The sequence below is a fragment of the Lissotriton helveticus genome, chromosome 5_1 (assembly GCF_964261635.1).
Source record: "Lissotriton helveticus chromosome 5_1, aLisHel1.1, whole genome shotgun sequence".
Lineage (NCBI taxonomy): Eukaryota > Metazoa > Chordata > Amphibia > Caudata > Salamandridae > Lissotriton > Lissotriton helveticus.
The window spans coordinates 1,036,338,876-1,036,365,429 of record NC_136065.1 but is presented as its reverse complement, the minus strand read 5'-3'; the positions used below and the strand labels follow the sequence as shown (position 1 = coordinate 1,036,365,429).

The window sequence follows — 26,554 nt, the reverse complement described above, 5'->3', positions numbered from 1 at the left end:
TGTAATAGAGTAAACGTTTTGAACACAAGTGCAATGGATGTTTTTGGGAGAAAATGCCAAGAGAATTTATCAGTTACCGTGTGACAGAACAACTATCATGAAGCGTGCATTCTCTGGTATTGAATGGGTGCCCATGAGTCTATGTACCACAGAATTCCAGCCCATCTTTTATAATGTAACTGAACGCTTCTTCATCTGATATTGTGCCACAGAATGCCTCAGAATCAGTCACTGTGTCACGGAATCGATATATAGCCTATATATACTAGCCTATTAGTGGCGCAAGGGCAGCCGCGGTCGGTAGGGGAGTACCTGCCGGGGCGGTGACGTGGGGAGGGGGAGGGGCGGGGTGGGGGTTAGTAATGTATGGATAATGGAGGTTTGCAGGTAAGTAAACATTTAAATAAATCAAACGAATTTCGTTGCGCGCACTGCATTTCTTTTGGGGATGCAGTGCGCGCAACGAAATTCATTTGATTTATTTAAATGTTTACTTACCTGCAAACCTCCATTATCGATATATTACTAACCCCCACCCTGTCCCTCCCCACGTCACCGACCGGCAGGTACTCCCCTACAGACCGCGGCTGCGCAAGGGGTTTGTAAAAAAGCCCCTCAGTTTCTTCTTAGACAAACACTTACTGAGGTAAGGTCATTACCTCCGAGAGTCTGCTAGTATTTGTTGAGTTGCCCTCAACTCACAAAGGCGTGTTTTTTGTGTTTGTGTTTTCTCTATTATATGGATGTGCCTGCTGTATTTAAGATCCTAATAGAAATGATTTCCATTTTAAAAATGAACTAAAATAGAAAGTAGTTTTTGTAATTTAACAAAAATTTACAAATTCACTGCAGCCTTGTTCAGAATCAAACATTTAATAAAAAAAGGGACAGTGCTCCCAGAGTTATGTTTGGTTAAGTAAAAGTAGCTAAAGTATATGACAAAGTGTTGAAGACAATAAGGGGACTATTTTATGCAAATCAAAAGATACTAAAAAGAAAAAAGTACAGCTTATGTTATCACTCATCCCAGTCAATAAAGATAGACTAAAGATAGTGTAGAATCCCAATACCAAAATGGAGGTTAATGTAAAGTGTGGGTACAGAAGATAAGCTCAACTGCAAGAGCTGAAAGACTTGAGGGATCCTGCAGAAAAGGACATTCCTTGAGATGCAAAAATGGTGCACTAGGTAGAAATTTGGTACCTGAAGAATACTCCTAGAGCCACCACATCAACTAGAAATTGTTGAATACGACTGGAAGATGGGAGACTTGGTTGAGCATACAAGGAACATTCTTGCAGCAGAAATGATGGAGATAAAATAATTATATGAATTAAAAAAAACAGAGCAAGAAGTGCATATGAAGGCAATAGAACTGAGGTAGTCAGTGTAAAGAGGTTAATGAAATGAATGTGTCTTTTCCATTAATGGAAAATACTCGAAATAGGATCTGTTTTGTAGTGCAGATTCTCCTACTGTGTCTAACTTGTGCTTCAAAGAAAGCCATCTCGGAGATCTTCTCGTAATGTTATATAATCAAGGCATCCACAACTATTTGATTATTCATTTAAATGGTTTGTTCATTTTCAGTTGTGCAACGTAATTTCCTTTGTATGTGGAGTAAAAGAAATAATCACCTATTAACCCGTTTGCTGCGTGTGTCGGCCAACGGCCGTCGCGAGTACTACTCCCGTAGTGCTGTGCACATCCGTTGGCGGACGCGGCCCCGCCCGCTTAATAGAACGTTCCACACTGGCGCGGAACGTTCGAAGCAGTTAAGGTGTTAATATTCAGTTGATCTCTAGGGTAGCCTGTTTTATGTAACACCATTTATGCAATGTGATTGGTTTATGTCATGCCACTTTATTAGTTTGGCTCTATGATGCTACCTCACACCATGCTGAGAACTCAGTTTCTTTTCCTCGGAACCTTTAAAATGTGACTATTGTGGTACGTGTGCCAGACCTTTCTTTGCTTTCATATCAAGCAGTTCCAATGTTGGTCTGCTATTTGATTCTGTCCCTGGTATGTTTTTGATTGCCAGACGTTTGCTCGATGCAATGAAGGCAGATTCTATGACAGTCTGTTATTTGACTATATACTTAGATTTTTACTTTGACCTATACATTATTTTAATGGTGCTTTATACTGACTAACTACCGTTTTGCTTTCTGTAATGATTCTTAATTTTGAAGAAACCTTCATGATTTTGACATTGAATACTGTCTTGTTTTCATTATTTACTTTTGGCCCCCAGCTTTCGGGACTGATGAAGCCCAATCCCACATATCAGAGAGTCTAGTACATGTCAAGAGTAGGTAATACTGGCTATCGTTGGCAGTTTTTACCTGTCATATGTTTCGGCGATACAAATTGTGGAATTTTTATTTCAACTTACGCTATAATCACATTTTGGTATTTGACCCAACACTGTTTTAACATACTTTGTTTACATGGAATCTATAGCTGCTTATGCGTAAGCGAGTTTACACTTGTCCCAAAGTAGTTATAATAAAGATTAGTACAGTGGCAACGAAACTCTCAATATTAGCTGTACATGTTACAATTTGCACTGTGCCTGATACTTAAACCCATGCTATTGTCAGCCTGCAGGCACTCACACATCAACATATCTCTTTTTTTGAGGAACAATAGATCGTTGTATCTCAGAAAATCAAGGTCAAAAATATATAGATACAAAAAAACTGACTCTAAAATATCAACTTCCACCACATCAACAATGTAAGCATATTAAGGCAAACAATGCTGACCTAAGATGTGGAGTTGAGAGTTGCAAAATCTATATTTACCTTTTATATATTTCTTCTTGAGCATACAATGGTAGATCTAGATCTGTATGAATCTATTGGGTAATACAATTAATTGCCATTTCAAACAACCAAACAATGCATATGGCTGCAAAAACACACAATAGGGTGGTGTCGATTATACTGACATATGTATAATCTTAATGAACACATTCTCAAAATGCATATACATCATTGATCCACTCCAATAATTATGGTAACAAGCAGAAAATACTCACCCAGCTACAACAATCTCAAAGTCTCCATCATTGTCCACATCAGTGATAGCCACACCGTAGTTGAGCTGTGGAGGGTTGCTGTCATAATCTGGTGGCAGCACAGTGCTGGTCACAGACGTGAACATGGGCTCAGACCGCTGGGTGGCCCCACACAGGGGTGAGATGGACCACAGCCACAGCAGTACCAGCATCTTTGACATCTAAAATCAAATTAACACGCTGCTTAAGTCTCTCATTAAATTGACACATAAATCAATCTAGCAGAATTAATGAAGCGTCCACTGAGCTAGGAAATGCAAGTAACACATAAAAGCTCTGCTTTCCGCCCCTTTTCTAATCTCTGATTTAAATGCAATGAGCATTCCTTTTCTTAGACGTCCACATTTCATTATCTGCAAATAAAATGTTCAGATTCTTAAAAATGTATACAATATTGGCTCCGATATTCTGAGCCATGTGAATTGTGTCCCACCCATTATTGTGCTGCCATTCGAATTTGATGCTGGAGGCTATATTTGAGGTGAGAGTACATGGTAACATATAATACCATTTCTTTTTCTTATTGTTTTAGACTTGTGCATCAAATGATGAAGACTGGGTATATGAAAAAGACAGCAATCATTAGGCAATTTTGTATGTATTTTACTGTACACTTTTTGCTCTAGCTGATCTTAATAATACTTTATTTCAAATGTATATCCCGTTGGTTGTAATTATGTCACAAAGGACAGAACCTCAAATTACAATGTAATTAAGCTTTCCTTTGTTATGCAGTTCCACATGTAACTCTGACGTTGCAACATGCATATATCATACAATGCAAATAAAGGTAATAAAATAGTTGGCTTGTCAACTATTCTGTGGTCAACAAAATCTTCAAAGCTTAATATCAAACAATAATTTCTTAAGGACGAAAGAACATAATATTTAAAAAAAAAAAACACTAGGTAAAACTAATTATCATGCTCCCCTAGAAATCCAACCAACGATTTGGATTGGCTTTGGAATGGGTGGTAAGTGTGAGCAAAATTTCCTATGGGTACTAAAATAGGGAAAACGTGTTTTTTTCTCCTTCCTTTCATTTTCTTTCCCATGGACATTTCTTCATGAAACCTGGCATGCTGTACCTTAGTTGACTAATTAAGTTGATTGCATTCATATGTACACTTAAAAAAAGTTATATACAAATCATCAAATATTTGTTTTTATTGGAAACATTCCCTGACCCATAACTGAACCACAACTACCACTTTACAATTCCCTTTTTGTAATCAAGTAATCACTTAATCCTTAGTTTACTCTTACTTTTACTGTAAGATGATCAAATATGAATTTTAAAATAATTAGAACATGTGAATATTGCTGTTATTTAAATATATTTAATCTTTTTTCCCCATGTTTTTATATATATATATATATATATATATATATATATATATATATATATATATATATATAAACTCCACAGCTTCCTAGTGCCTTGACGCACTTAAACAGGAACACGGACTCAGTAATATGCCAAAATCAGATTTTATTTTTTCATCGCTTCAAATAAGTGGAACGGTGCATGCCTCATATTCGTATATATATATATATATATATATATATATATATATATATATATATATATATATATATATATATATATATAAATATATATATATATATATATAGGCAGCTGGTGACATTTAAAAGTAGTTAGGCGTAAAAGTTTGCGGTCAGTGCACGTCAGCCTGACTGTCATAAGGGGTGTTCTCCCCCCCTGAAAATGTTGAAAAAATATTGGACAAATTGTGCATTTTTAAGCATATTTGAGAAAACAAGAAAGGTAATAAAGCAATAATTAAAGTGTTTTATGACATCGATAAAGAGATGTTATACATAGGTAGCTGCCTTTTCAATATAACCACAGAACTTCATAACAAACCCTGAGGTAACAATGCTGGGTACCTCGGATTTCTTTATTGATATAAAATGAACGCTACAGAGGAAAGGTAAGTTATTGTGATTTGCCATCGGGGACACAAAGTTCATCCCCTGACAAATTCCTTGAATGTTTTGTGTGCATTTGGGAGGAGCTGAAAAAGGGTGCTTTCGCCAAACCACCAGGCACATGTCAGGCCATAAACACTGGGCTTAGGACATTTGGTAGCATAGTTAACATATTGTAATATGACAGTGAAAAATGCAACTAGAGAGTGAGTCAAATGCCTTGTTCTGCTCAACCCCCAATGCACATAACTGAAGTGAGGCAGCAGAAACTCAGTTAGTGACATGCCAGCTCATGGTATATTTTAGGTTGGCTTAGCCTCGAGTGTATCAGGTACATTCCAGTGGTTTCTAGACATTATTTACGCTTCTTTTCTAGCCATGGGTGGTATCGTGTTGCCATATAAGGACCACTGATTGGGCTGGTTAATGGCACGGATTGCCTGACCCACATGTGCTCGGCAATCAACATGTTAAGGATTGAAGTAAACCCCGCAGGCCAGACATAGTTTAAACACCTCATATTAGCGCGACAGTGGCCTGCCTGGAACATTCTGTCCCCGAGTGCCTCTGCCCTGAGGCCAGGCCCAGACATCCTAGAGTGAGAGGTTACGAGTTCATAAACAAACCCCCTCTGACTTCCCCGACCCCAACTTTCTTCCTCATCGTGTGCGGTGTGCGCGCTGCAGCGCTGACACTGCCTGTGATCTGAGGCAGGCTGGGTTCATGCAGCAAGGCCGTTCAGCAGGAACAGTGCCATCCAGCTGTTCCTACACGCCGTGTCCCTTTCACTCCCCTACTGACTCAGGGGCGTAACACAGGCCCCTGCAGCCCACGCGGTGCAGGGGGGCCCTAGCTCCAAGGGGCCCCCTCGGCACTGAACTCTGGCCGAGAGAGCTCCTGATTGAGCCCGGAATGGGCCCCCCTAAGTACCTTGCAGGGAGACCCCCTCACTTTTCGTTACGCCAGTGGACTGACTCTCTCCAATCAGTGCAATGCTGTGGCAGTAGCAATTGGCCTAATGCGCAGGAAGAGTCTTTCGACAGACAAGCAAACCAAGAACAGAAATAAACTAAAACAAATCCTTTTTTATGATGCGCAAACTCAATCCGAAGCAACAACACGCGCTTTACAAGAGTCCCAGCTGCTTTTCATTACAAACACATTAATTTCAAATCACTTCAATCTCTCCATACTCATTTGCCCAGAATCACAGGTTGTTGTCGAGCCTCTCCCAACCTTGCATTTATCACCCCAGCTTGACCCTGAGCGACAACCGCAATGCCATGACGTCCAACAGAGTTCCCTCCCAGCAGCTGGAATTGATGTATTACTTAATAATTATAGACCCCCTTTAATACGGATCCTTCCCATGTTGTTGTGAGCGCAGCAAGTTGCCCATTAATGCCCCATCTCCTGCGCCCTTCACCCCAATTTGGGGTGGGCGTGGTGCCTGGCTGATTGCAGTGGTCTGGCAAAGACCACTCGGGTGTGGTGAAGGATGCCGCGTTTCACAGACCTCTGATGCTTAAAAACGCGCACACAGTGTATCCTTGGACGCAGGGTTGCAAAGCTAACTATCTTCAACTAGACTGAGAGCTTCTAATTTAATTTATCGATGCTCTCTACACAGTCGCGGCTCGCAGGGGAATTAAATAATAAACAGAAAACTTACCTCACAGCCGGTCTGCGCCACCTCTGCTCCCCTTGGCGCCTTCACGTCGGCACTGGAGTGGACTGACAGCCCCTCTCATCCAATGCTGGCGCTGCCAGCAGCGCCAGCATTGGCTTAGGGCATGGCTACTCTTTGTCCGCCGCACGCCCATTAGGAGACCGAGGGGCTCCTAATGGGCATGCACAAACAAGTGAAAACACAAGTGTGCATGACTGGGCATGGGCTAAAAATTCGACCTCCGTCCCCACTCATGCGCACTTGTGCTGCTGCCTGTTGTCCTTGTCTGACAATCATGTCAGTCAACAGAACGCCAGACCACCCACCCCCTTCTGTCTCTGAAGGGGTGGGCGGTTCGACGTCATGCTGACTGACATGATTGTCAGTTCTCTCTCGGCGTCTTTGAACTTAAGTAAACTGATTCGGTTTACTTAAGTGCAGAGACGCTGAGGGCGCTGCGGGCGGGGGGGGGGCTATGCCCGTACACCCCAATGGATGCACCGCAAAGTAATGTCCCATGCAATGCAGTAACTCCCAATGTAAATGCTGCAATTACATGCAAGCTTCGACCTGCGACGTACATGTAGAGGAGCTGCATTTATATTCACACTTTTCTAAAATACTTCATGCTTAAGTACACCTACAAATCTGTTGCACGACCAGTGGAGTGTCTGTGATCATCGCATTCCACCCACAATACCTGCCGTATAGGTCAAAGTTTAACCATGCACTCCAAAAGGACCTCCTTAGACCACAGCGTGAATCAGAGTGCTAAGCAGCATTGGCAGTGGTATGAAGTATGAAATAAATTCTACATAAACCTTAAACGTCACTCCATACCTCCACTCAGCCAACAAAGCAGAGGCTAGTCTGGTTAGTAGAATGAAATGTTTTCTTATTTCTACATTACTTTTTTCCACAGAAAGCAAAGTGTGACCACAGTAGGTCACACTCTGCAGAATGTTTAATAATCCACTATTTATTTGTTAAAGGTGTATTAGGTTACAGTAAGGAACCTTAAGGCTAGGATACGAGAGAGGGAGAGGAGGAGAGATGCCACTGTCTTGATGTGAGATGTGGTTGTGATGCTACAAGGCCAATACAGCCTGACTTACAAAGGTTAACTGGTTTCTGTGATTGAATTATTGACCCTGGGTAGCAAGTCAATTCATACTACAAAAATGCACTTGGTGAATGTGCAACAACTAGCTAAAAATTATTCAGTTAAAGATTAAAAAAAAGTAAAATATCCAAACCAAAATATTTATACCGTATGTACAGAAAAGAAAAACCACAAAATCAGAAAAGCAGACAATCGGATATTGCAATATATGTAATAAGCAAACCAGAATATCACTCAATGCCATACTATAGAAAATGGAAAATTCGAAATATGTCAAAGTAAAATAACAAAGCGTGCTACATGTGCTTGAGCAGGACTTAGTGACAATCTGTTGCCAATCCACGTGTGAACACCACTGTAGAGAAGTTGGCAATTGGTCCTGCTGAACGTGTTTACCTTCACATATAGGCTCACATCAAATTGTAGGATAAATGTGGCACCTCCCGCTATTTTTCCAGCTGCAGGCGTCCTTCAAAGCTCAGCTTCCAAATCCTGAAGCAAAATGCTTCAAGCAGATACTTATGCAGAGAATAACTCACCTCTCTCCAATGTCTCTGGTAGGCAGGCAGGAATTATTTTGCAGTCAAGGGTATTTTATCTCTTAGTTTTTCAGACTCGGATAGATTACTTGCTTGCAGTGGTTTAAGAATTGTGTGTTAAAGGGTAAACTGGCCGCTCATTTGTACGTGCCCCTTTTGGGGTAAATGTATCAAAAGGTGTGAATGTGTGCAATCCCAGTAAGAAATACACATGCCTTTTCGAATTCACTTTAAATGGAGTTCAGGGAGAATATGTTTATTCCTCACATTTGCTAATATTAGAAAAAGGGATCTTTGCTTTGTTATTGGGATTTTTAGCCCTGGTTACCAATATGCTGCAAATTTGGTTTACAATTTACTTGGGGAGGGACTACCCTCAGACATTTGATAAAATATGGTCCCCATAGCGAATGTTCTCCTAGTTTACTCCTTCATCTTGTATATCTCCAAATGTCTTGAGAGGGGACTGGGTGTTCCCGGTAGAGGGGTGTTTCGTGTGCAATGTCAGATATCGTCATTGTTGAGTATACTGTATAATAAGTGGGCGATAAACCATAAGCTTTTGAATCTTTTGCATTTTGGTGGGCAGAAAAACAATGAATTGAACCCATATCTGATGACTGTGAATGATTGTTTACATTGTTCATCATTCTGTCCACTATCTGTTCTTTTTGCTTTTGCTGCCCTAAGTGGGAAGGGTATGCCCAGATGTGGTTCCCATGCTCACTTGCCCACTGGATTCAAGCTAGCTTGGCTGATGAGGGGTGATACTCTGAAACCGGTCCCAGGATGCTTGTTTCCATTCAAGGGACCACTTGGCTTGGCAGTTCATGTTGGACTGTTCCCATGAAGAGCAGGATCAAGACTGATTTACATATGGCTGGGTCCAAAATGGGGTGGCGTGGTAGGCAAAAAAGTGATGGATTAAACCCAAATCTGTTGACTGGGGATGAATCTTTACATTGTTCACCATTTAATCCAACATCTGTTCTTTTTGCTTTTTTGCCTTAAGTGTGAAGGGTATTCCAAGAAGTGGATCCTGTGCTCACTGTGCCCCTGTTTTTCAAGCTAGTTTACTGATGAGGAGTGATTCCCCGAAACTGGTTCCAAGATGCTTGGTTCCAGTCCAGGGAGGACCTGGCATGGCAGTTCGGGCTGGACTGGTTCCATGAGGAGCAGGGTCAAGACTAATTTGCATATGGCTGGTCCAACTGGGCTGGGGTTGGCAAAAAAACGATGTACTAAACCCAGATCTGTTGACTCGAGTGAATGTTTGTATTGTTCAGCATTCTGCCCATCATCTGTTCTTTTTGCTTTTGTCACCCTAAATGGAAGGGTATTCCCGGACATGGGTCCCGTTCTCACTCCGCCACTTGTTTCAAGATAGCCTGGTTGATGAGCGGTGATAGCCCGAAACCAGTCCCTGGATGCTTTTTTCCAGTCCAGGGAGGACCTGGCTTGGCAGTTCGGGCTAGACTATTCCCATGAGAAGCAGGGTCAAGACTACTTTGTATATAGTCGGGTCCAAACAGGCGTGGTGTGGCGGACAAAAAAAAACCAATGGATTAAACCCAGATCTGTTGACTGGGGCTGAATGTTTGCATTGTTCATCATTCCGTCCATTGCCTGTGCTTTTTGCTTTTGGTGCTCTAAGTGGGAAGGATATGCTCAGACGTGGGTCGCATGCTCACTGCACCACTGGATTCAAATTAGCTTAGCTGATGAAGGGTGATACTCCGAAACCGGAGGGTGAATGTTTGCATTGTTTAGCATTCCATTTATCATCTGTTCTTTTCGCTTTTGTCACCCTCAGTTGGGAGGGTATGCCCAGACAAGGGTCCTGTGCTCACTGTGACACTGGATTCAAGTTAGCCTGGCTGACAAAGGGTGATTCCCATAAACCGGTCCCAGGATGCTTGTTTCCAGTCCGGGGAGGAACTGGCTTGTCAGTTTGGGCTGGACTGTTTCCAGGAGGACCAGGGACAGGACTGATTTGCGTATGGCTGCGTACAAACTGGGGTGGCATAGTCGACAAAGAAACGATCGATTAAACACAGATCTGTTGACTTGGGGTGAATGTTTGCATTGTTCAGCATCCCGTCCATCATCTGTTCTTTTTACTTTTGTTGCCCGAAGTGGGAAGGGTATGTCCAGACTTGGGCCCCATGCTCACTGTGACACTGGATTTCAGGAAGCCTGGATGAGGTGGGGTGATGCCCCAAAACCGACCCCAGGATGCTTGTTTCGAGTCCAGGGAGGACCAGGCTGTAGCAGTTCAAGCTAGACTGTTCCCATGAAGAGCAGGGTCAAGACTGATATGCATATGGCTGAGTCCAAACTGGGGTGGCGAGTTGGGGAAAAAAGGATGGTTTTTAACCCAGATCTGTTGACTGTTTACATTGTTCAGCATTCCATCCATCATCTGATCTTTTTGCTATGTCATCAATATAACATCCCACCCGAATCAATGTAGACCTTTGCATATACCCATGCGGGTGAGTAGATGAAACATATGCAGAAAGTAGCGTCCACCTTTGCAGCAGATTTTCAAAGCTAGTTTGCCCTCTTTCTGCTTCTTCGAAGGCACAGTGGGCATAGAAAATATAATCAGAGTCAAGTTGCTATAATCCCATTAATGCAGCGGTGTAGCAAGCGTACCATGTATCATACCTAGCGGCCAAGACATGGAACTCCCTCCCCACCGACCTACGGCTGACCCAGGACCATCTCTCCTTCAGGAAGCAACTCAAGACCTGGCTCTTCGAGCATTAGCAGCACCCCCCCTCACCCCAGCGCCTTGAGACCCTAGCGGGTAAATAGCGCGCTCTATAAATGTGTTTGATTGACTGATTGATAATCAAGCAGGGAAACTAGTCCCCCTGTTGGGTAGTAAAAGACAGCTATACCTAGTAAGCACCAATCCCTTGCAAATCAGGCCCCGGTACCACTGCACCTGCTGCCAGATTGATAGGTGCGTCCTAGAAATACTCCATGAGTGTACAGAATTCTTCTATTCAATGGAATGTTCCACTATAAGTTGTGACCAGAGGACATCCTCTAGTGGATGAAAGTTGCTGGGAAGAAAAAAAGGCATTAGCAATGCGGCTGCTTTGCAGCATGGCTGTTATATCCTATGTAAAAAAGAAAGTGCTATGGTTGTTATATCCTATCGTTTGTGTAGGACAAATTACGCTGCACACGTTATTAGCTAATGTCATGTATTTTTAGATGCAGATGTTCTAGAATGGAATTTAGGGGCTGTGAGGGTAAAAACAGTGCTGTAGTCATATCTGATTGGATAAGTACTGTGCTATTGGGAATAATGATATCTACTGGATTTTAACCTTCTTGCGTATGGATTGATCATAACAAGTGTGACGAGTTGGAGAAATACTTGCTACTTCTACACAGCACAGGTGCAGAGTTTTCTCAATCAGAAACCATTCATATTTTACTGGAGTTCTGTTTTCACTGGTTGTGGGAGTCGTGAGTAACTGCTACCAAGAAATTCATGTACCCTGGTCTCTAGTATAGTAGCATACTAGTTCGAAAAAATGTTTTGGGAGATTTGACATTTCAGGCATACATTGTATTTGGATGGAGTTGGATGCGTTCATCATTTTGGAGGAGTACTCCCTTTTATGTTTTAACGGAGCCCAGTAACTGCTTTGGGAGAGAAGATGTGTTTTAACTTCTATCGGTAATTGTGCAGAGTGAGGATTTAAAGTTAAGCTTGTTGGATGAGGAACGTATCATTCAATATGCGCATTGGTTAAGGAGCGTATGGTTATAGCTTTGAAACAGCCTTGCTTAAGCAAGATAACGCTCAGCACATGGAAATTACCTGCAGAGCGTGCCGTATTCAGCACTTGCAGATCATTTTTTTCGCTGGTTGCCTGCGAGTAGGCCGTTTCTTGTGACTTTGTCTGCGTTCAATACGTACTTTTCTCTGACACATGCTTCCTGAGCAAAACAAGGCCTACTGTCTTTAAATACTTATGTATATGACATCCTTGGCGGCCATTTTAAATTGGGAAAAATATTATCTGAACGTGAAGTTTTTGATGATTATTGCCTGCCTCTCAATTTCTCTCATCCACATAGAAATAGAAAAGGGACTTTGATGTTGAATGTTTGAATAGTTTTCCATTCAGTGATTTGCACACTCATCTTCTCTTCTGCAGCGATTTGCAGGCTGTGTACATCTGGTGCAGATCTCAGTACACTGTTTTTTCTGTATTTGTGCTTGCACATAGGTTATTGGATCAGTGTATTATATCTTTAATACACCAGCGATTTGTAAAGTTCCAGTTTATTTTGAGTAGATTTTTATACACAGTGATTTCCACACTTTGTGTGCACATCCACGTTCAGTGAATTCCACACTAATAAAATGCAGTTTGAACCGCCAACCAAATGTCTTCAAATCAAGGGTGATCCGCTAATTGGTTGGATGCGGTTGAAAGAAGAATTTGCAACCTATATGAGAGCAATTGATGATGATATGTGTAGTGAACAGAAGCAAAATACTTTATCACATTGCTTAGGTTCAGAGAGCAGATGTTATTTCAAACTTTACCACAGGTGTGGGTGAATTGAGACCATCACATGTTATAACTGAAGGTTTCGATGGCACAGTGACTGAGATTGTCGGTTATGTGGAGACTGATATTCAGTTTAAAGGAAGGAGTGCAACATTAAAGCTATATTTTACAGCTAAAGGAGTGAATGTATTAGGTTGGAAGTGATGGAGCAGATTTCATCTGCAGTCATGCATTGTTTTATTTTTTGTACTTCAGACAGGCTGCATTTAAATTGCCACGCACATTTTGGTGCAGGTTAAAAACATGGCACATGAAAGTGAGGCCTATTCACTTCAGTCTGAAAATGCTTTTGCTAAATTAACATGTGTTTTTTTTGCAATGTAGAGAAAAGTGGCCTTTTTACCTTTGAAGATTCATTAAATGTGTTTCTCTCTTCCCAGCTCATCCCTTGCCAATCTAAATTTATTATTCCTGTCTTAATAGACTTTGACTTGTTGCACATTTTCAGTTAATAACACCTCTTTTTATAATGTGTGTGAATTAATAATGCACCAAACACGACACAAGGGACTAAATGCTTGTTTGCATGAAAAGCTATCTAAAACATTAAAGCATGTTGTTGTGTGTGCTGTATTAACAGTGTGCGCTATATTAACTGTGTGTGCTTTTAAATGTTACACTAAAAGCATGAAAATGCTATTTTCACATTTATTTTGCATGTTGTCATAAATAATAGAAAAGCTGCTTTTCACTAATAGCTTGGCTAGGTAAACATTTATAAGGGGTATTAGTATGAGGGAGGGTAACATAATGGGCTGATTTACATGAAATTAATATTATCTTTGTGTTTGTTTTATTTTTGGGGCCTACACAAAACATGGCTGCCTGTGAATCCATCAAGGCTATGACTTGCAATTTAATGAGAAGGGAGCATGCGCAGACTGTGGCAGCTTTCCTCATGACAAGAACAGCGTGAACTGCACATTCTTGTCATTCTGCCAATGTACCAGTTAGTTAAAAGTGTCCATCTACTGCGCTGAGAAGGAAGGAAGGATGAATTAGATTGAAACATTTTTCCTAGTAAATGTTGCAAATGTTTATAAATGTAGTTATTCATGTATGCTTCTTTTGTTAAGACTAGTGAAGTCAGGTTTTTAGAATGAGTCAGGGAAGTGTGACCTCATGCATCATGACTGACCAATCACGTAAAGGTTTTACTGAAAAATTTTACATCTTTGTGTACTCTGCCAATAATTATGGTATAAATACTGTCCTCTCTGGATGGGGGCTGGCACTTCTTCTTTTTCTCAGTTCAGCTGGCTTCTATGGGTTAGGTACGAGAAACGTCCCGGGAGATTGCTGAAGGGCGGGCTTGCGTCCGAGGAGTGTCAGGGGGAGGTTTCTTGCTTCCACGTCATATCTTGGCACTTCATGCCACATTCCTTTGAGGCCTGTGAAGGGCGGGCTGCTTTCCTCTTTAGACACAGACAGACAGAGAGTGCAGTGGATCAGATGCTAATATGTTTTGACTAATTAATTAGGTCTGAAAAGATTTATTTGATTTATGCATTTATTTCTCTTAATAGCATATTTTTGCAAACTATTTAAGTACTGATTAGCTTTGCAAGACTATTTTTCTTAGAAACTCTTTAAGACTTTTGCGCCACATTTTTCATAACTACATGTAATGCTTATATGCAGACTGTAATGTGTTCTGTATTATTGATATTTTTCCTGTTTTCCAAATTCTGTAACCTGATTGATATTTTACTAATGAATAAAGGGTCAGAGAAAAATTAACTTTTTGACTAGAAAATAAAACCCTTTAAAATAATCAACAACTCTCTTTATTGGCTTACAATAATAATTGTATTTTGACTGTTCATCTTTATTTAAAGTCTCCTGAAGGTAATACATGGTGTGAAGGGCCCAACACCTTTTGAGCGGTAAATTAGAGGTAGCATGGAGGTTTTACATTGAGAAACTACCAGAAGAAATTACCTCTCCATCAGTTTTTGGTAAGCAGAGGATGGTCATTATTGATTAGTTTGGTGATTAGTGATTATTGATTTCACCAACAACTACTCAACTAATGGATCATTGACCTTAAGAGGGAAATAAAATAATTGCCCAAGTTAGATAAATGTCCAAGTCCTGATTCCTGACTCCAATGCTCAGAACCTGAAGACTGGCAAAGCAGTACTGGCAGGTGATGCAAGAAGTGGTGTGAGTATCAATAGGGTTGTGAAATGTTGTTAATATGCTAGCATGTATTTTTGAAGTGTTGAAAATAGTAATGATTTTTGCTGTTGGTGAAATTTTAATCATTTTGAATTGATGGTGTTATTGATTATATTGGTAATTTCATAGGACATAATTTTTTGGTTATTGATTACATGTTTTAACTCTTCATGTTAAGTTAGTGTCTTGTTCAATGTTGTCTGGAACACGCAGGTATGCACACCTGTGGAATCCCGGGAAGGAATAGCGGGTGGTAAATGGAAGCCACACTGCACTGAGGTTACTCGTCTGTTGGAATAACACTGAGAAGCTAAGGAGGGCTGGCAGTGTTAAATTAGGGACTATTTTCTGTGTGAGTGATTGATAGCAAAGAGTTCGCTGGTGAAACTTTGGTCTGATATCACCTAGAAAGGGTCACAACAAAGGAGTAGCAGTTTCTTCTGAGCTTGATTGATAGCAAAAGGGTTCGCTGGTGAAACTTTGGACTAAGATATATCCTGAAGGATAAGTCCAAAGGAGTAGCAGGTTCTTCTGAGCTTGAGTGAAAGGTAAGCGGAAGGGATTTACCTGTAGTGTTTGAAGAGTAAACGGAAAGTCTTACTTTGTGAAGGGTAAGCGGAATGTGTTACTCGCAGTGAATATAAATCTATCCTTTATTTAGCACAATAGACAGAGTAGCGAATGTATTTATGTTGTTACTAACAGAGTTATTGATTAAGAGAAATATTGCAGTAAGATTTTGTGGAGGGTCAGTGGTAGGTGTAAAACTGACTAAAATTGAGACTGACAGCTTTGGAGAAAAGAAATTGCATTGAACTATTGCAAAAATGAAACTGTTTGAAGGTTTAAAGAAGCTGTTAGGAGGTAAAGTGAAAAATTCGTTTTTTATTGGTGATGCTCCTGAAGGAACACCTGTGCATTTTATGTCTACCAATTTGGGACAAAACACATGTATGTGGGTTCACCAATGGTGCAAGATTACTGAAAAAGAGGGTGCTTTGAGGTTTCCAAAAGATGGTACTTTTGAATTGCAAATTATTGACAAATTAAGGGAAGTGTTATGTGAAATAAAGACACAATCTAAAGCTTCACAATTTGAGGCCTTAAGCATGTGGGAAAAGACAGCAAGAGAAAAAGCATGTGAGGATAAAAAAGTAAAGCACCAAATTCAGGTGAAGGGAATTAGTGGTGATAAAGAGCTTCAAATAAATAATGATTCAGGGAATGAAATAATGGATGCATTGTTAACTGAGTGTCCACCACTTTATGTGGTTCCCATGAAAAATACTGAAAATAGTGCACCAGTAAATACTACAGGGGCTACTGCTTCTGTTGAACAGAGAGAAATACAGACTGAGAGAACTGTGCAGACATTTTATATTGACCCATTACCTGTTGATTCAGTACTGACAGTGATACCTCCAGGTGTTACTGCTTCAAATATGACTGATTTAGTTCAAGAATTGCAAACTGCAGATGCACAGATAGTGCCTAGAAAAATTATGACTGTCCCAATTAATATGGTCCCTACTGAAAAGGTTGAAAGAGCTGCAGAAAAAGTGATTATGGAAGGGTTTATTTCACAAACTCAGAATTCACAGATTAGTGAACAGAAATTACCCCAAGCACTGAAAGGTGAGGGAAAAATTGTATTTACAACTTCTGCAGCCCAGGATAAAATGAATGTAATTGAAAATGGGATTTTTCAAACCTGCTTTGAGGAAGCAGCAGTGATTAAAAAGATAGAAAACATGGGAGAACATATTAACACAGGCCCTGAAAAAAAGAAACAGCTTAATGTTTTAAATTCAACATGTGAACATGAAGAAATTAACAGTCCTTGCTGTTTAAATAATGAAAATGTGAACCAGTGTCAGGAAAAAGAATTAATTTCCCTGAGTATGGAAACAGCTGCATGTGCATTAACTACACATAATGGACTGACAGATTTGGCTCATAAATATGAAACTGATGTTTCAGGAAGTTTTCCATTTCAGAAAAGTGTCAGGGTACACATGGATGATGAAGCAAATGAGAAAATGTGTTCTTCAGGAATGCAATTGCACATTGCAGAAATAAAATATTTTTTTTAATGCAATGGGCTTGAGCAACTAGGAGACAATTGGGCAAGAAAACATGAGAAGAAAAAGAAACCACCAGACCTAGCAAGGAAACTGGCTAAGGAAAGGAAGCCACCAGATTTAGTTGAGAAAAATAATAAGCAGAATGAGGGAGAAGCTTTTGCTTACTCATTGAGAGAAAAGGTGGGAGAAATGTATGTTCATATGCCACAGAATAAAAGTGAACTTGCAGCATTTCTGAACATAATCCCACAATTGAGAGACAAGATTGTGCTGTGGTACCCACAAGTTAATGGATTTGATGAAATATTGAAAGAGTTGTGCATTCATTTGGAAATGTTCTTTTACATTGCCATGCAGACAAAATTGTGGTTTGAATCTAAAGTTGTGGAAAGGCCAAGTGAAATGAAAAGGGTTAGCATGAATGCACCATCATTTTCTGTTGTTATGGAGGAAAATATAGCAGTGATTATTTTCCTAAAGGGCAGAGTGCTAGCAAAGGATGTTGATTGGGTACAGATTAAAAGAACACAGGATGGAAGTAAATGTGTTTTGGTTTGTGCAAATTCAGGTATGGATGTTGTACTGCTGGAAAATGTGTCCTTTTGCCATCTTTATAACAGATTTGAGCATTGGATGAAGGAAAATAAATTTAAACATGATGCACAAAAACATGGAGAAATGCAGGTGCAAATTATGCCAGTTAAGCAAATGCAAATGTCAGTTCAGAAACAGGTACCTATGGCAGTAATTTTTCAAGCACAAATGGTCCCACAAAATATGGAAAATGCCAACATGAATTTAAATAAGTTGTCCAGAGCCAATGTGAATTATTTCCAGAGACAAAATCAGAACACAGTTCAACAGGTTACTGTGTTTGCAAATGAGAGTTTTAACACTCACAATTTAGAATTTACCAAGTCCATTGTGAAGGCAGTGGAAAGTCCAGATTTAGTTGCAGGAGTTTTAAAGAAAGAAATTACAAACCCAGTTTTAGAAAAATGTGCACCAAAAATAGGCCCATTTGAGGAAAACTGCAAAACTGTTGTCTGTGACTCAGGCCTAGCAGAAAAACAATTGTTTTGCAAATTAAGCAGCACAGATTACTGTACATCAGATAATGCTATTTTTCAGATTCCTGATGAGGATGTACATTTTAAAATGGCCCAACAAGAGACAGCTGTAGCATTATTTTCAGAAAAGACAGTTGAAAAATTACCTTCTGCTTTGGAAAAAATATTAAACACAGAAATAAGAGAGTTCACAGAGAAGGATGCCAGGTTAATAACATGTGCAGAACATGTCTTATTAAAATTTGAACCAGATGACATGCATTCCGGAACACAATCAGTTGCAGGAATTTTACCAGTAAAAGGATTTTTGATGGAATTGATTGGAAGTTTATGTAACTTTCTGATCACAGGTTCACAGAAACCAAATAAAAAGAACAGAATAGTGCAGGAGATTAAAAGAATATTTTTTCCATGTTGTCCTGTGGTACCGAATCCAGCCAATATATTTTTTCACATTCCATGTGGTGAAGAATGGCTTATTTTTATTGATTTTTGCCAAGTTCATGTCACAGTGCCATTGGATGAGAATAGTCAGGAGTACTGTCAAAAAGAAGATGAATGTCTGGGACACAAAATTGGAAAGGGAGGTAGAAAGGTGTCACCAGAGAGGGTGGAAATAAGTTCCAAGATGAATCCATCTCAAATTCAGAAAGAAGTCAGGACATTTTTGGGAATGGTTAGCTGCTGTAGAGAGTGGTTACTAAACATTTCCCTAGTGGCTAAGCCTTTACTGAGGCTGACACACTCAGGTGTGTCTGATCCGCTTCCATTGGACAACAACTGCACAAAAGCATTCCTAGAGTTGAAAGAGAAAAAATGGCGCACCCCAGCACTAGGAATGAAAGTTTATTTGAAAGAAAATACACTAATTTGCAGTGAGAGGGAGGGCTGCGCTCTCTCATTGCTTATTCAAAAAGATGAATGTTTTCAAAGGTCTGTGATGTATTGCCCAATGGCCTTTGACCCTAACTTCACAGAAATGTCAGCAAATGAATTGGATTATGATGAAACTGAATATGAGTGTCTAAATATCATGAAAATATGCATAAAGCCAAATTCAGACTTGAAGGATGAACATCTGAGTCAGCCCAACAATGTCCATTTTGTAGATGGCCCATGTTTGAAAGGCAACACATTAAAAGTAGCACATGCTGTGCTCCTTATACATGATGTTGTCAAAGCTTCATGGCTTTTAGTAATTACCCCAGCCCAAAATTCGAAATTGATTGCCCTTACCATAACATGCAGTATATCTGCTCAATTGGGAGTCACTGTAGTCATGGGAGAGAGAAATGCTAATTCAGTTGCACAAATTTGTGTTCTGTTAGCATATACATTCTATGAAATCTTCACAGTTGAATTAAAAGAGGCTCAAGAAAATGTTTTTGAAGCAGCACAACAGGGTTGTATCAGAACTGTTTTTGAGAAAAATGACAACTGCAAAGTGGCAAATGTGTTATTGCAAAGACTGATGCCCAGGTATAGATTGCCAGTTTCTCTGAAATCAGATCATAATGTGGTCTCAAAGATAATGAGTGCAGAACAACAGATTGGACAAGAAATGGATTGTAGCCATCTGCCTGAAGTGTCACGCATAATAAAGCAACACAATGGCAGCACAGAGTTACCTTTTGCAAAAGACTGTGTTTCAGCAACACTAAAGTGGCTTGAAAATGCATATGCAAATGCACTTGTGGAAAACACTGAGGAGAACACTAGCCATTGCTGTGTAGGTCTGGTTGATGTACAGTGTGCAGTTTCTCACCAGATTGCAGCTGCTACACAAGATCTGCATAATGGATGGTGCAACGGTTTTGATCTGAGAGATGCTGTGGTGAAACATCTGAATCTGATCAAAGTGAAAATAAGAGTGAAAGGCCTTGGTTGAAAAAGTGCAAAGGATTGATGGTGCTCTGCCAGAGTTTCTCAGCACCTAAGTAGTCCAATTTGCATGGAAAGTATGAGCCATACTAATGACAAGCTGATGACAAATGAGCAAAGAAATGCTGAAACTGTCCTGGTGAATTCTCCTTTTTTATTATTTTAGTTACTTATTTTAAAGAAGACTAACTGTTCCAAGAAGCTACTTACAGATCTCTGCACTAAAACATTTGAGCTTGGCTATATATGATCTGATTACAGACCAGACTTGTGTTTGCCTTAGAAATAGAAGTAACATTCTTATATGCTCAGCTTTTGCAATAAAAAAAAAAAAAAAAAAAATTGTCACTTGTGAAATGAAATATGTGTGATGAATTATAAATCATTTTATTATGATTTGAATCATCAGAAGGGTGGATTTGATGGAGCAGATTTCATCTGCAGTCATGCATTGTTTTATTTTTTGTACTTCAGACAGGCTGCATTTAAATTGGCACGCACATTTTGGTGCAGGTTAAAAACATGGCACATGAAAGTGAGGCCTATTCACTTCAGTCTGAAAATGCTTTTGCTAAATTAACATGTGTTTTTTTTGCAATGTAGAGAAAAGTGGCCTTTTTACCTTTGAAGATTCATTAAATGTGTTTCTCTCTTCCCAGCTCATCCCTTGCCAATCTAAATTTATTATTCCTGTCTTAATAGACTTTGACTTGTTGCATATTTTGATAAACATTTTCAGTTAATAACACCTCTTTTTATAATGTGTGTGAATTAATAATGCACCAAACACGACACAAGGGACTAAATGCTTGTTTGCATGAAAAGCTATCTAAAACATTAAAGCATGTTGTTGTGTGTGCTGTATTAACAGTGTGCGCTATATTAACTGTGTGTGCTTTTAAATGTTACACTAAAAGCATGAAAATGCTATTTTCACATTTATTTTGCATGTTGTCATAAATAATAGAAAAGCTGCTTTTCACTAATAGCTTGGCTAGGTAAACATTTATAAGGGGTATTAGTATGAGGGAGGGTAACATAATGGGCTGATTTACATGAAATTAATATTATCTTTGTGTTTGTTTTATTTTTGGGGCCTACACAAAACATGGCTGCCTGTGAATCCATCAAGGCTATGACTTGCAATTTAATGAGAAGGGAGCATGCGCAGACTGTGGCAGCTTTCCTCATGACAAGAACAGCGTGAACTGCACATTCTTGTCATTCTGCCAATGTACCAGTTAGTTAAAAGTGTCCATCTACTGCGCTGAGAAGGAAGGAAGGATGAATTAGATTGAAACATTTTTCCTAGTAAATGTTGCAAATGTTTATAAATGTAGTTATTCATGTATGCTTCTTTTGTTAAGACTAGTGAAGTCAGGTTTTTAGAATGAGTCAGGGAAGTGTGACCTCATGCATCATGACTGACCAATCACGTAAAGGTTTTACTGAAAAATGTTACATCTTTGTGTACTCTGCCAATAATTATGGTATAAATACTGTCCTCTCTGGATGGGGGCTGGCACTTCTTCTTTTTCTCAGTTCAGCTGGCTTCTATGGGTTAGGTACGAGAAACGTCCCGGGAGATTGCTGAAGGGCGGGCTTGCGTCCGAGGAGTGTCAGGGGGACGTTTCTTGCTTCCACGTCATATCTTGGCACTTCATGCCACATTCCTTTGAGGCCTGTGAAGGGCGGGCTGCTTTCCTCTTTAGACACAGACAGACAGAGAGTGCAGTGGATCAGGATAGGATTAGATGCTAATATGTTTTGACTAATTAATTAGGTCTGAAAAGATTTATTTGATTTATGCATTTATTTCTCTCAATAGCATATTTTTGCAAACTATTTAAGTACTGATTAGCTTTGCAAGACTATTTTTCTTAGAAACTCTTTAAGACTTTTGCGCCACATTTTTCATAACTACATGTAATGCTTATATGCAGACTGTAATGTGTTCTGTATTATTGATATTTTTCCTGTTTTCCAAATTCTGTAACCTGATTGATATTTTACTAATGAATAAAGGGTCAGAGAAAAATTAACTTTTTGACTAGAAAATAAAACCCTTTAAAATAATCAACAACTCTCTTTATTGGCTTACAATAATAATTGTATTTTGACTGTTCATCTTTATTTAAAGTCTCCTGAAGGTAATACATGGTGTGAAGGGCCCAACACCTTTTGAGCGGTAAATTAGAGGTAGCATGGAGGTTTTACATTGAGAAACTACCAGAAGAAATTACCTCTCCATCAGAAGGACCAGTGAAAGTTAGGAATAATATTGAATCCTAGAAGCCACAAACCTGTATTGATTGTGTAGAACTGTGAAGAAGGAAAATGGATTGAGTCTAGATTTCCCGAGGTTTTCAAGGAAAAACTGGAAGGATATACTCATAAAATCGAGGTTAAAACAGGTGACAAGCCAGTGGTGCAAAAACTCAGAAATGTACCGATTAATGTGAGAGAGGAGTTCAAATGCATGCTCTTGGAACTGGTGAATGAAGGAGTGGTAGAGGAAATAGAATCCTCTGAATGGGTATATCTAATAGTTATAGCCCACAAGGGGGATATTCTTTGAGGTTAGGTGTGGACCTTTGAGTGCGAATATTGTGGTGAACTGTCATCCTCTGCCAAATATACATGAGGTAATTTGCATGCTTGAAACCGAGTTTAACTGAAGACTCTTGCCACCTTATAGCATTCATTACGCCGCAGATGTTGTTCCAGTTTAAAAGAATGCTCTTGGATTAGCCTCTGTGGTGTCAGTGTTTTAAAGGGCCATGTTTCATTTGTTTAAAGATATTGAGAAATATGTCAAGTGTTTTTCAGACAATATATTGATCTTTTCTAAAATGGGAAGCAGCATGGGGAACATAGTAAGAAAGTATGTGAATTACTGAAGAAAAGTGGATCAACTTTCAAGAAGAAAAAGTGTCCATTTTTTTCGAAGTCAGGGGAATATTCAGGACACACTGTCTCTAGAGATGGAGTGATACCAAAAACATCATTAGTGGATGTTATCATGAGAGCTCCTCCTCCTAATAGTCAAAAAGCTGTTGTCTTTTGCAGGGCTCTGTGAATACTACAGTAAGTTCAGTAAAGGTTTTGAAAAAAAATGGACCCACTCAGGGATCTTACAAGAAAAAATTGAAGCATTGAAGCCTTTTACGATGAGGGTACAATATATTGCTACTGTGAATGCTGGAATCGGGGGTGTTTTATTCAAGAGATGTGGCAAGGGGATGTGGAATGTCACATTTGCATCTCAAACACTATCAGACACTGAAAACTGGTATGTAGTCATCGAAAAAGAATTGTTCGCATGTGTTTGGGCTATCGAACATTTTCGGAGTTATATAGGGGGTTCACGTTTTGTACTGAAGACAGACATTTACCTTTAGTGGGAATTCTTTCTCCTGGTGGGGGTTGGAATGCTATGGCACATATAACAAGATTGGTTTCTAAATTGCAAGAATATTGCTTTACAGTGGAGTATGTGCCAGGGAGAAATAATGTGATGGCTGAATGTCTTGTTTTTCTTTGAATGTTGTAATGGATAATCAGGCTAAGGTTGAAAGGGGTGATGTGATTATGGTATCAGAGTATGTTGCTGACAAGTTCAAAGGAATAAAGGAAAAGAACTTGTTGAAGAATGAAGAGCAAGATGTTGTGTTATGTGAGGTTAGAAGGTACATAGTGGAAGGATGGCCAAATAAAAGAGTTGTACAAGCAGATACTGTGACTTTTCATAGGGTAGCTGACAAATTGGTGATGGATAATGACTTTATTTCTAAGAGTAGCAAGTGTATTCCACCTAAAGAGATGCAAGAAGAAATTCTACAGTTGGCACAAAAGGGACATCCAGAAATGTCTTCCTGAAAAGACTTATACACACTTGTTTTTGATAGGATGGCTGACAGGGTGGTGAGAGAATGTGAGGTTTCTGTGAATAGTGGGAAAATATTGAGGCCAGCAGCAACTCATCCTTAACTTGTGCTGTGGCCAGATTCTCCCTAACAGAATTTAGGTTTTGTTATATCTGGACTATTTTATGCATTGCCTGTTGAAGCTTGTTATGCATTAGTCCTAGTGGATTAATATTCAAAAAGGCCAGAGGAGAAATGAATGCCACAAGCTACATCCAGTTTTCAAGGGTGTTTTGCAAAGGAGGGATATCTTGAGGTATTGTTATTTCACAATGGTGTACAATTGATGGCAAACGATATGAAGAGATTTTCTTGGTATAGTAATATTCGTCATATTACCATGGCAGTATATGATCCCCAAGGCAATAGACAGGTGGAGAGATTTAACTGCATTCTTAAAGAAAGTATTAGTTTGGCAGGTGGATTTGGAGGACCGTGGAAAGATGCATTGAGAGAGAATATATGGGGGTATCGTATCACTCCCCAGAGTACCACTGAGATTAGTCTGTTCAAATTGGTTGAGAGGTAGATAGCATGTGTCCAAATTGTATTCATGTTGGTTAAAAAGAAGCACAGTAAATGTCAAGAGGAAGTGTGTGTAGAGGAAATAAAGGAGAAGTTGATGAAGAAGCAAGAGGAGGTCAAGAAGGCTCATGATGTGAAATGCAAAGTTAAAATTCCAACATTTGTAGCGGGTTAGTGTGTTTGAGTGTGTAAGCCTGGGTTGGTGAGAAAAGGGACAGATAGTTTTAGCATAGCAATGAAAGGGATTAAGGTGTATAATAAAAGTGTTGTGACGCCAGAGGGCAAACTTTGGAATGAAAAGAAACTAGCCAAAGGAAACAAAGAGAGCGAACAATAATGGGATTTGGGAGTGGTACTTCCATACCATTGTCTGACAATCTGGAAAATAATAGCAATCACCATAAAATTATTCCAGAAAATCCCCAGGTGGGGCATTCTGATGATGACGATGTGATGACTGGAGTTGATGTGAATAATTGTAGGTTAACAGGAGATCTTGAGTCTATAGCCTCAAGTGTGAAGTTTGGTATTTGTATAAGGTAGCTACCATCTAAGTTGGGAACTTTTGTGTAATGTTCTGTATAAAGTTCTTGTGCCTGTACTACATTTCCCCCAGTTAGTTGCTGTATAATACTGTGTATATAGTTTTAGTGGTGGGCGTTATCTTCCTCCAATTTATAGGGGAAGGATGTGTTATACCCTATCACTTGTATCGAACATTATTAAACTGTGCATGTTATAAGCTAATGTCATGTACTGTTGAATGCTGACGTTCTAGAATTAAATGCAGGGGCTGGGACGAAAAAACAGTACTGTGGCATTGTCGGTATCTTAACAATGGTGCCTTTTTTTTGTTGCGGATGGGAGGCCTCTCGAAGGGGGAGGGGGGTTGGAGGGCATCATCACGAGTGCATTAACACTGCGTGGAAAAGCACCATGACACGGCCAGCACAGTCTGTGCCATAGGGCTTTTTTTTTTTACTTTCAAACATGCTTCACAGCAGCCACACTACTATGCAACATGCCAAAAAACTTTGGCAAAGGCAATTGGTCACCTATTCGAGACCTATTGGCTTTGCCAATGCTTGCTTTATAATATCTCTCTGGGTTATCAAAGTTCTACTCTCTAAATTTCATAATGGCCCACCACTAAACCTTTCAGTTTAGTGGGCAGCCAAAGAAATTGGGCTTTGTCAGTTTTCTCTCGCTTTACAGCTAGCCTGGATGGCTCGATTATACACATGTTGCTAGCAAGACAAGATGTGAACCTTGGTGCTTTGCTGAAGCGTAAACCTTTTTACAAAAATATAAAACAATAGCGAGAATAAAGTGCATGGGATCAAAATATATAGAACATTGTATTTCCTGCTAGATTTTGACTACTTGAGCCAGCATTAAATAATGTGCTTAATTTGCGAAAAATTAAGTGCCAGGGCTCTTCTTGGAAAGTCAATGCAGCCTGCACTTACAAAACCCTGCCAGCGCTACCAATGGCGGCCCCAAAATAACACCCAGCCATCACCTTCCTACAAGTGTCACAATTCAGACTATCTCAGGCCACACAAAGCTACAATAATGGCGTGAGAGGCAGGTATTATTCATTTTCAAGGCCATTTGACTTAATAAACACGGTTGTTGTGCACATCTCAAACAGCCTCACCATTTGGTGGACTGTCAATAGAGCTGGTGCTGAGAATTAAGTGCTGGTGCGAGCACCGGAGACCACCGGCTGAAATTGAGCACTGATTATATAACTTTATATCTAGCTAGGCATTACAAGTCTTTCATACGCACTACATATGTGAAGGATTTTGTTTTGCATTTTATTGTGGTAACTTTAACAGGACCGTTTTCAGGGTACTCATTAAAGAAGTGCATGAACAGCAGCACCGTGGTTAGCGCAATTAAGAGATA

At 39.7% G+C, this 26,554-nt stretch overlaps 1 protein-coding gene across 2 annotated transcripts in view; it reads right to left on the bottom strand.

Annotated features, from left to right (window-relative positions):
* Positions 1-26,554, bottom strand: part of CRTAC1 (cartilage acidic protein 1) — a 1,631,295-nt gene that overhangs the window by 1,371,189 nt on the left and 233,552 nt on the right. For both annotated transcript variants that reach the window (XM_078643566.1, XM_078643565.1), the window contains exon 2: positions 3,047-3,246. In XM_078643566.1, the coding sequence (XP_078499692.1) occupies positions 3,047-3,246 (200 nt within the window). The remainder of the gene's footprint in view (positions 1-3,046; positions 3,247-26,554) is intronic.